We start from the raw sequence: 12,090 nt of genomic DNA, 5'->3' as shown, positions 1-12,090 counted from the left end.
CCCCTCGCCAATGACAGCTTAATCAATGTGTACTCCTTGAATCACAGCGTTCAGATGATTTAGTTGGAAGTTGATTGAGAGTGTACAATTACAATGTAGCAATAGTTTATATATAAAAGTGTAAATATAGAACTGTAAGACCTTTGCAAAACTATTTTAATGTGTGTGAATGTTTACATACTTGTGGTAATGTATAGCATTGAGAAAAAAAGTCTGTAGGGAGATATGTTCAGTGATTGATGAGTATTTAAATGACTGTTGAAAACCTCCCCCCCTGTAGTAAGGGGGCTGAAAGAGGCCAGCATGCAGCTCTTAAGAGTGTGATTATTTTGAGTAAATACTATATCCCAGTGCATATGTGCAAGTGGGCTCAGTTAGGGCTGCAGAGACAAAACTAACTCTAGAATCTTTATTTTGCAGCCTTTTTTCTTTTAATGTTATTTTACGTCATACCTGTTCCACATGTGTATGCACACACACATTACACAAAGAAGAGTTTGTGGTAGCCTGCTATCTGCTATGAAGTCTCTTTTTTCATGTTTTATCTTAAAATTAACTGTTCTCTAATTAACAGTTGTACAGTTTTTATCTTACACGTATTATTTTACATTTACAGTTAACAAGATGGAGCATACTTGTGGGAACTTCCGAGGTTGTGATAGTGGTTTGGTCCATGGTTTAATTTGTTCTGTACTGCTAACAAACAAATTTAAAAATGGACCCTCAAAAAATGGGCTTCAGACTAACTTTACACTTTTTCTCAACTGACTTCTAATGCATGTTTGTACCAATCTCTAAAACCTCTATACCACGCTTTTAAAATATTCATTATACATGTTATGTTTTTTTTCAGGGGCCAAAAAACAAAGTTCTTCAAGAAAAGATGGTAGATCATGGACAACAGTTGTCTGATATAGGGCCCAGTGATGGTCTTCCATATGGCGTGGGTTGCAGTCTGCAAGGAATACAGAATAAACTGAAGGAAGCAGTGAGAAAAATCTTGATCTTGAGCCAAGAGAAGCAGCAGCTAATTGAAATGGGAAACAGGCTCAGAGCAGAACTTGGAATGGTATCAAAGGAAGGTAAACTTATTCTACAGAAGAATGCTAGCTCACATATTTAGAATAAAACTAAAACCTGGAAATCATTTCATCTTTTGAGCTGGCGAGAGCTAAGTTTTGATATGAAAACAAAACACTGGACCTGGCAGATCCTTGAGCTGGACAGTTTCTGTGAGACTGCAGTACTAATTGTTGCAAGTAAAATTATTCTTTGATAGGAGGTGCTAAAAGAGAACAAGGACAGTCTGTAGGCAGTAATTTTGGGAGGATGAACATTCTGAGGAAGGATTTCCTAGTGCTTAGATTCAGTGTGGGAACCAGAAGTTGAATTAAGACTTTTCTCTCTTAAGGGCAGAAAAGAAGCAGTTTATCTTTTGGAATAAAAAAATAATTCCTCATTAAAATGGGAAAGGAAGCCAAATAGGCTTATTATGGAGTAAGCTTGAATTGAGAGTAGATATAAGCAAACTTCACTGTAGACATGTAAATTCCATGTAACAATCACTCTGACAGTGAAGCAAAGTTTTGTTTAAAAAAAAAAAAAAAAAAAAACTAGCAGGAAGAGGTGTTTCTAGGCCTGTTCTCACATAGTATTGAAATCATCTGCGATAAGCTGCTGTGTTCTGTGATTCATTTATACCTGCTATAAACACCTGCAGGAAATGCAATATTGATGATGGAATAACAACAGAGAATGCTTTCCTCAATATTTTCTCACCTTTTATAGGACTTCGGCATCCTGCTAGCTCTAAGTGCTGCATGGTTTGTGTTGCCTCTGGTAGTCTTTTTCCAAGAGAGCTTGTCAGAAGAGCGCAGTGTCAGCTTTCAGCTTTAGAGCATCTACAGTACAAGCTTGCAACACAGGTAATGACATGCTCTTCTGAAATTCACTGATAACGAGCTGTTAAGGCAATTCTATTTCCAAGTGTATAACTTTCCTTAAAACTCTTTGCATTTAGGCATTTTGAGCTGAACCCGGTAAAAGTCCTCCTTTGGTTCCTTGGAAGATTTATACTTAAGGGATTATACTTGGAACTTGACAACTAACTTTTTTAAACATGGTATTCATCCAAGAAACTTCAGAAACACTTGTGTTAATGCAGCAGAAATGCATTATTTATTCTGCAGAAATGCTGAATTACAAGTATAAGTTTCAAAAAGCTTAGTTTTAAATGAGTAGGATAAGACCATTTTAAGGTATTTGCAATATGTTCTAAGATAAACTTGAAAATGATTAATCAGTGAGCATATTTCCAAATATTCACACTGGTGGGATTTTAAAGCACTCTTATCCAAATTATTGCAATAGCATGTTTACATATATGAAGAAAGAATGTGTAACTAACCTGTCTCTAATCTTTTATAATTAAAATACAATTTTTAATAGTTAAATTGCAGCTTTCATTAGAGAGACAAATGCATAAATCTTGACTCCCCCAAAAGTTAGTGGCAGACCTCCCAGTGACTTCAGTGGAGTCAGGATTTCACTATGTACTTTATTTAATTGATCAGCAGATTTGTTCCTGTGATGATTGAGTCAGAGCAGCTGATTGTCGTTTTAGTTTTGAGGGCAGTAAACAATGTTCTTTCAGAAAGGGTGAGGTTGTTGCTCTGAGGCATACAACTCCAGTAGAATTATTAACCAAGTTCAACTGGGGAAATACTTCCTCTGGGAACCTCTCTGGGTGACCTGTTCCAGTGTTTGATCACCTTCCCAGTAAAGAAGTGTTTTTTCTTACGTTTAAGTGGAATTTTCTGTATTTCGATTTCTGCCCGTTGCCTCTTGTTCTTCCATGGGATACAACCGAGAGGAGTCCGGCTCAGTCTTCTTTTACTATACCCCTACCCCTCCCCCCCAGTGCCTCCTGAGCTTCCTTTTCTTGAGGCTAAACGATTGTCCCTTCCTCAGCCTCCCCTCATATGTCAGATGCTCCAATCCCTTAATCATCTCTGTGGCCTTCTGCTGGACTCGTTCCAGTATGTCAATGTCTGTCTTGTACTGGGAAGCCTAGAATTGGACACAGTCTTCCAAATGTGGTCACACCAGTGCTGAGTAGAGGGGAATAATCACCTCCTTCAACCTGCTGCTGATGCTTCTCCTGATGCAGCCAAGGATGTCATTGGCCGCCTTTGCCACAAGGGCACATTGCTGGCTCATGTTCGACTTCGTGCCCCCATGACTCCCAGGTTCTTTTCTGATGAGCTTCTTTCCAGCCAGTCAGCCCCCAGCCTGTTAGATAGTAAATGCAACCTCTTTTTGCCCTTTTGTGGGAAAAAATCAGCTGAATTAAAACCAGCCTCCTCTCTCAGATCTTGCTTATTTTTCATTTCCTCTCTGTGAGGGGAATGCTTATTTGTCTTAACTGAAATCAGCAACAAGTTGAGATCCTTTTTGAGGATTATTAGAGTCGATCCAAGAATATGTAAGAGACTGAAGTTTAATGTTTTCCTTTTTACATACAAAGATCTCTGTCTATGGTAATATGAAACTACACAGGAGAAAACCCTATTGTGTTGCCAACTTACGCTAAGAAATCATGACTATCAGTCAGTTATTTGAAAATTTTACCTTCTTACTTCAGAATAGTGAAGGAAAAACATACTCGAAAAAAGATAAGATGGACTAGCCACATATGCATTCTAAGCATGCCACCCTGTATTATTTTGAGCCTGAACTTATCGTTAATTTCTTCATAAGTTACCTGGTTGGTCTAGGTCTGTAACAATGCCATATGAACCATCTGGCTAGCCAGTTTGAATGAAAAATGAATTTTCTAAAAGATCCAGTGGTAAATTCTAAGGAACTTTCAAATGTTCTTCTTTTCCTTCAGTTAAGAATGAGGTTAAAGAAAAAATATCCTATTAGTCTCTTCAGTTGCTTAAAATAAGTGCTACAAATTGGGTAAATGAAAAGTTATGTCACTCAGCAGGTACTAATTTAACCACTTACATATCTGGGGGTGACTCTTTCATTTTGCAATTAAGTTCTGCCCAAGATAGTTGTGGGTTTTTTTCTTTTCCTTGCTAAGCAAAGTAACACTGCAGGTTAGCCATGTAATTATAACCATGAAGGATGTTAGCTGCAGTAATTACAAAAACTTCTGGGTCAGTAGATTTAAGAGAATAGTGTAAAAAGTTGAAGTCCAAGGACTATCCAACAATTAAAGTTGAGAGCAAGTGTTGACAGGGTCAAGTTCAGTGTTCTGCTATCTGGCCTGTAGGCAAACAGTTACCCAGCTTTGCAGAGGATTGCTGTTCTCTTGGATAGTGAATAGCAATAAAAACAGGTCGTACTTGATCGGGGGGCCTAAATTTTTGAATATGAAAGGAAAGGGCTCTCCAAGCATCTGAATTATGCAGCTGTATTTCAGCCTGAGAAGATGCATGTTCAGGGAAGAAAATGGGTACGCGTGTTTCTTCACTAAGGTGAAGCTCATACGCAATCTATTGCAACTTCTTGCAGTATGTTCTAAGGAACATGGCAGGGAAGAACTCTGTGTCTGTAAGTCCTGTCACAAGGGCTTAAATTTCTCTTAGCTTCTTCCTAACAGATATTCAACAGGAGGTGCACTCCCATGGAAGGTTTAATAGAGAAACAAATTGCCTGAGTTGCAAAAGGCTATGACATTAAAGTCAATTAGAAATTAAAACAGGTTGCCCGAATGAAAATAAGGCCCGATCCTTCCTTACCCCCCACTAGTTAAAGAAAAAGTTTTAAAGGTTACAATGTGAACAGACACTGTAAACAATCCATCAGAGTGATAAACTGAGAAGGCTGTATGGTGTACCTCTGCAGAGCTAATGGAGACTTGCTCTTTCTTAGGTATAGCAGATAGTTCTCAATTTCTGTTATCTTGGACTATAAGAAGTCAGTCAGGTAAGTGGAGCACCAGCTAGAGAATCTGGTCTATTTTGAAAAATTTATTGATTCAAGTTGCTTTGACATCAAAAATATTGGTGAGGGCATCAAAAATACTAGTTAAGACATAAAACAGTGAAAGCCATCTAGACTCTGAGACTGGGAAGGCTCAGATTATTTAGATTCTGTGAGAACAGGTCTGGGAACGTGGCATTGTTTTGAAACTCTTCATCGACAATCTGCTGTCCTGATCAAGAACTATCATAGCAACACTGTCACAAGAAGTATTAGCATCTTGTCTTAGTGTGAGGAAGGTCATCAGAGGAAAGAATCAGAGCGTGTTCAATAAATAGCCTCACCAGGATATCAGTGATGCATCTGGTATGGGCTACTCCTGGAGCAGGAGATCTTAAACCTCCTGTAAAACTCCAAAGTGAAAAGGTCAACTCCACTCCTAAGTGATAAACCCAAGCACATGACTCTGATGTCCTGCTTGTGGGGCTTCAGAAGGAAATGGCTGAGGCAGCCGTCTAAAGTGCTCAGGAAGCCTGAGCTGGTCTGCCAACATATGAAGTTACTGTGGAATGCTCCAGTATGCTCATGGACATCTTATTAACTTAAAGTCACAAGTTTGGCATGTTCCCCGTTTTATATTATCCTTTGTTCACTTGAAGTTTCAGTTCTTTAAAGAGCTGCTTATTAGCATCAGTTTTTAGTTCTAATACCAGAAATAATTTCTATGAAGGATATTAGGGTCCAGCAAAACATTTGAGTGGATCTTTTGTGGCCTACTTGTTTCTTCTCTGCAGTGCTTCAGTCAAGGTCTGAAGAGGATTAGCTAAGCGCTTATACTGTATGTATGTGAAAGTGTTTTTTCCAGATCTGGGCAAGTTGACAGAAGTCAAACACAGTTTTTTCCCCACTTTCTTTTTGTTCCCCATTCACCTCATCTCTTTAGTTTTCCTTTAAAAGCTTGTCTTAGAGCTTTGCTGACTGTTAAATTGATACCAATGACTAGTCTTTGCCCGTCCATCCCACCCTTCCCTTCTCTTATTTTGAATGAGCTAGGTACGGTGCTTGTTATTCTTCTGTCATCTGGTGTCTCTCCTGTTTTTAAAAACTCATTAAAGATCCTTCTTGCTTTTGTAGAAGTAAATAAATAAATTCCAGTGTGTCAGTGGCTCTTGCAGGGGTAGCGTTTGACTGTAAGTTTCCAGATGGCGTAGTAAATTATAAGAGAACTAGTCTTGCCTCTTCCATTCTAGGATTGCTTGGAGATTATGGTTGAAATGGCTATCACTGAGGATCCTTCTTCTTCTGGAATCTTTTGGGATAATCTCTCTTACTGCTGGAGTTTGTACAGACTAGAAGGAAGGATGTCCCTTCCTTCATCCCAGCTGTTCCTCCTCAGTGGTCTTTATACTGAACATACTTGCTGTGGCTTCAGCTCTTGCACTGATGCTGAGCTCCAGGAGGCTGAGCTTCCAAGCACTGCCATTCTCAAGTACTTGGGTTCTTCCTCCTAACCTCCCATGTAATCACTCTTATTAGTCATGCTATATAAGTTCCTGTGTTCATCACCATCATCATCCTTATTAAAAACTGTGAGAAATTTATTTCTATAGGCTAGAGGTCATACCTACAGGAATTTCAATCTCAATTACTTTATGTGATGGGCTCATGTCTTGTTTCTTTAGTCTATGGCTAAAGACTTTTTTGATGTTTATTTTAATCTCCTTTGACAGGGCTGAAGCAGTTAACAGATCTCATTTTAATTGCTACACGTTGAAAGTTCATGAAACTTTGTGGGATGACCTGATTTTTTTTTTTTTTTGATAAATGTCTTTTTTTTTAAGTACTTCTCTGCAAGTTTTCTTCTGTAATTTGATCATGGGAAAAAATGAAAGGGAAGAACATCCCTGTGAATATAAACTTGAGTAATGAGCACAATGATAGTAACAGCAATAAGAAATGGAGATTGTGAACAGATTTAGTAAGAAATTATTAGGAGGGAAGATTGGGCCCTATTGATCCAAACAGGCAATAATTTTATTTAATATTATTTATAATAGATTATTTTTAATCTAGTAGTGTAGCAGCACGCTGAGCTATAAATGTAGTATTTTTAGAGGCTGTGGGTTATTTGTGTTAATGTAACATTTCATATAAGGAGCAGCAGTATGCAAAGCAACAGCATCTCTCAAGGCTCTCTTCTCTAAATGCCTGCCCTAGCTTAAATGAAGAAGAAGCTCCAAGCAGCTGTAGAGAAGAAATAGAATTACCATCCACTGAGCTACAGTGCAGTTTTGTCATCAAACTTGCCCTCAGTTGGATGCTTCAGTTGTGGTTGCTTAAGTCATTTTCTGGAAGGTTTCAAAAAAGAATATATATATTTTTTTAAGTTCTTCATTGTTCATGTACAAATTATTATTTGTAATAGAGCTTTATGCTACTTAACACTTAAACTAGGGTATCTCAATCACTTTTACCATGTTACAATTCATCTTCTCTTACAACCTTTCAAAATTAAAAGTAACATCTTTCTGCTTCTGCTCATCTCTAAGGTGCTGAAACCTTCTATCTTTTTTAAGGCCAGGATCCCACTATTAGGTTTAACCAATTACCAGATGTCTTTGATATGAAGAGTATGTATCTTTGTAAGATCGTGTTTGAATTTCACAGGTTCAGCTAGATTCCTCTACTGAAAACTGTGGGGCAGCTCAACAAAAGGCATGTACATCCTCAGAGCTCGTTGACAGTCAGCCACTCAGGGAGAGTCCTAATCAAGCCCAGCAGGTCTGGCTTTCTTCATCTAGAACACATCGTTCCTGCCAAGATATTTGGCACGCTTTAGAAATGGGATCAAATCCTTCTATTCTCAGTCCTCAAAACGACGCTGGCCAAGGTAAGCATGCTTTGCAAAGTAATCATAGTATTTGGCTCTTCTAGAAGAATGCAAGTATAGTAGTGGGTTCTGCCGCCTTCCACTACTTTTTGATATGAGTGCTACTGGTATTATAGTCCTGCAATCACCATCTGAAGATCTAATGAGCTATTTAAGGTACTCTCGCTCTTGCCAGCAGAAATATCCAACAGTTAAGAGGAATGCCAACATAGCTCTCTGATGTTAATGCTATCGTTTTAAATACTTCCCCCTTTTATTAAAAAAAAATCTTGGAAAATGCAAATACCCTACTATCTGGATATAGCACAAACTTTATTTGGGAGAAAGTATCCGCGTGTCTCCCTGAGAATTGCATAGTTCATGCACTACCATGTGCCTGTTAGATCAAATCATAATTTGACAAATCTTTGCTTTTAATCATTAGTTTTGTGGCAGTTTTATAGCCACAATATTACTTAATGTACTAAGACCTAAAGGCCCAAAGTGAGATCATGGATATGGTGTGGTATATGTCATAGGCACACAGTGAGCTAGGGTTTGTTCTTTACTAATTTTCATAATCCAGCGCAACAAGTTGGGACGCTAAAAAACAAATCAAAACAAAAGAAGAAAAACAAGTTCTAATATGTGAGACAGAATCCCAACATTACATGCCAGATGGTAAGACGGTGTCAGGGTTGGGATGAGAGGAGAGCGTAAAACTAAGGTCACAGACCGAACATTAATCAGTGTTACACAGTTGCAGAAAAAAACACAAGTACTTGGAACTTTTAGGAGGAGTATCATTTATAAGACACGTGCATTAATCTTTCCACTCCTAGTTCTAGTGAGACATCTGCTGGAGGTCCCATTTTGGGGCACTGCAGTTGAACAGTGTGGGCCAACAGGAGAGAAACAAGAATGAGTAGAAGTCCAGAAATCATGATTTAAAAAATGATTGAAGAAATGATGATTACTTAGTCGGGGCACAGGGGGGCAAAACATGCTGCAAAGAGTAATGAAATACACTGGTAGTTCCAAAGTGTAGCTTCTTCACATGCAAACTGTAAATGAACTTTCTAATGGCAGCCATTATGTTGAGCACTGTATTGCAGATGAGTGTTAGGTGTTTCCCAAGCTGTTGCTCTGTTCATGAAGTAATCCTTCATCGGCAAAACCTTGGAAAACTGTTCTTACATCTGCTATTGATAGGACAAAAAGTAATGGCCTTAACTTGTAATAATGAAAAAACTGTAAGAATGGCTAATGCTGGACTATGTTACCCAGGAGGGTCATAGACTCTTCTATATTGAAGGTCTTTATAAATTCACAGACAAACATTTCTCCAGAATATTCCAAGTAAAGGTGGTTTGTTTGTTTGTTTTGGATTAGGAGGGGTAGATGTCAATAAATTATTTCTTAGAATGCTATGGGACTTGTGAGGGGCTGTTTGGGTTTTGGTTTTATTATTACCATTATTATTTCTGAGATCTGGTGATAGCTGTGGAGTAATATGGCAGCTATTCAGACTTTTAGAGTTAGATTTCTATTTGTAGTGGACTGTTACCATTACTATTACAGAGATACTCCTGTGCAGTGATAAAGGCTAACTGCCTACTGGCCTGCATGAGCAAGAATGTAGCCAGTTAATTAAGGGAAGTGATTTTTTCCCCTTATTTGGCACTTCTGAGGCCACATCTGGAGTACTGTGTCCAGTTTTGGACCCTCTGGTATGAGAGAGACACTGACAAACTGGAGTGAGTCCAGTGGAGAGTCACCAAGATGGCTAGGGGGCTGGAGCACATGATGTACAAGAAGGCGTTGAGAGGGCTGGGTTTTTCAGCATGGAGAAGAGAGGGTCAAGGGATCAGGTGATTGCTCTGACTAGAGAGGAATAAGCACTGTGACATTTTGCCCGGAGTGGCTGTGGAATCTTCATCCTTGGAGATACTCAGAACTCAACTGGGCAAAGACCTGGGCAATCTGACATAACTTTGAAGTTAGCTCTGCTCTGGGGAAGAGGTTGAACTACAGATCTCTAGAGGTCCCTTCCAATCTACTTTACCCTGCTTTCATTTTTAAACCAGTGTATAGGTGCAATGAACCCTCCTCAGTGGCACACAAGAACAAAAATAATTAGTATCTAAATGGGCTTTCAAAATGAAAAATGGGTTATAAATGTAATTATTCACGGTGTCAGAGTATTGCAGGGACAAGCTAATATGCATTGACAGACTTGTAGGACTGGAATGGAAGTAGTGCTGATGGTCATGATTTATGTGCTTTTTTGTGAGGCTGGGACTGAAATAGGAAGAGTATTTCAGGTGAGGCCTATATTGACAGGATAAGCAAAAGGAAGTCTTTGAAACATTACTGATAATGCCATGCAGTTTCATGCTGCTGTATGTATGATGCAACACCACTGGCAGCCTTACAAGGACATCAGTTTCTTAATGTCTAGAAATTTTCAGCCACAGTTGCAAAACTTACTGTGAGATTTTTGGGGGTCCAGAGAATAGCAAAAAAGAGGTTACTGATGACATAAAGCAAGTGAAACAACATTAAGGGATGGCATTTTCCTAAATACAGCCTTAATTTGTTCTGTGCATCCAGTTTCACCCTAAAAACACTTGAGAGGAGTTTCTTACTCATTACATGCAGGCCCTGAAATACTACATTGCAGGAATAGAACTTTTAAAAATTCTTTTACGTTGCTTAGCTCTCTCCTCCAGGAAACTGTCCAAATGGTATCCTTAATTCTGCTAGATTGTCAGTTAATTTTCTAAATTTCAGAAAGCAACATTATAAAATCAAAAACTTCCTTTTCTGCAAGTCTATGACCGTGTTTTCAGAGCAGAGTATATAAAATTTTCAAGGAGTTCTGCTTCTGATTTTAGCAGAGATCTGGATTTGTGTTTGTTTTTTTTTTTAATGCCTGAGCTATGGAAAATTAATTCAATCTTTCTTGTTTAAAGTCACTCATTTGAATTTAATATATTCATCAAACATAGGGTTATAGTGGAGAGAACTATCGTTAAGACTGTATGACTGGCTGCTGGGCTTTGAAACAGAAGTGGTGCGCACAGTTGAAAGCTCAGTAACAAACGATGATGTGGAACAACAGCAAGCAAGTTAGATTGCTTATTCAATCATTTATTTTATAAGTTCAACACTATACAAATCTTTCACACCAGTAACAATGTTTTATGGGCATTTCTGGTGAAACAAGATGTAGCATGAGAATTATTTTCTGAACCTGTTGAACAGCTTCATTCAGTCCCTTTTCATGGACAGTGCAGCCAGTTGGGATTTAAAATGGTTGGCACTTCAAATAAGCCCTACTACTTGCTGTATTTCCAGCATATGACATGATTCATTGTGACAGTGTGTTTGGGGGTGTTTTTTGACTTAGCAGTTAATACTGAATCACTGAAATGGACGGTTATATGCTTTGTTCATCTCACTATCAAATTCCAAACTTGTGGAAGCTTTCAATCAAGTCAGAAGACTAAGAAATATTCTAATCTTCTCTCTCCTTACTTTACCTACTGATATGGAGTTTGTACTGTAGGAATGAGATGGATTAAAATAAATTTTGTGTTAATTTTGCAGATAAGTAGAAATAAAGGGTTTAGAAAGAATACAGGTTACTTGTACAGCTGTTTTTCATGGTACTATATTATTGAAAGGAAAAGATCCTGCAACTGAGGGAGACAAGTGCAAGCCAGGCTGATACTAAAAACATCAGAGTTACATACAGAAACTGTACTAAATGATAATGAATACACTTCTGTATTTCTTTTCTTTGCCCTGTACTAGGGGTTGAGAGCAGGTGGGAGACTTTGGTTGGTGGTCCATGACACATGCATTTTGAATGCTGATGACAGGCAATCCTCGAAAGAAAGTTGCTTGTCAGGGGAGTTGTGTACTTTTCTCCAAAAATCATTGCAGTTATCCAACAGTGTGCTTAGCTTCTGTATAGGCTGCAAGGTTTCGCTATTCATTTGTGGGTTAGAGAGCTTTTCTTAGATTTTGGAATAAATGTTAGAGGAGAGGAGAGGAATTTTTGTTTGTTAGAACATTTAGAAAAATTGAATTTATTTTTCTTCAAGATTAGTTTAATAAAGTTTTTACTTGCTCTCATTTTTCTGCTTGCTCTTAATTTTTCTGAAGAAAAAAGACAAGAAAGCAAACATCACCTATTAAAATTTGGCTGTAAGATCACCTTTAGACTGAAGCCAATACTGTGATTGATGCATTGTGTTACCATGTGAAAAGCTCCTGAT

The 12,090-nt window shown here is 38.2% G+C and overlaps 1 protein-coding gene across 1 annotated transcript in view; it reads left to right on the top strand.

The window, feature by feature from the left end:
- The window catches only part of CCDC57 (coiled-coil domain containing 57), a 43,393-nt gene that overhangs the window by 25,025 nt on the left and 6,278 nt on the right, over nucleotides 1-12,090 (top strand). Inside the window, exons 12-14 of the mRNA XM_067308644.1 lie at nucleotides 854-1,082; nucleotides 1,789-1,925; nucleotides 7,603-7,825. Of these exons, the coding sequence (XP_067164745.1) occupies nucleotides 854-1,082; nucleotides 1,789-1,925; nucleotides 7,603-7,825 (589 nt within the window). The remainder of the gene's footprint in view (nucleotides 1-853; nucleotides 1,083-1,788; nucleotides 1,926-7,602; nucleotides 7,826-12,090) is intronic.

This window comes from Apteryx mantelli, chromosome 19 (assembly GCF_036417845.1).
Source record: "Apteryx mantelli isolate bAptMan1 chromosome 19, bAptMan1.hap1, whole genome shotgun sequence".
NCBI lineage: Eukaryota > Metazoa > Chordata > Aves > Apterygiformes > Apterygidae > Apteryx > Apteryx mantelli.
This window is presented reverse-complemented; position numbering and strand designations above follow the sequence as displayed.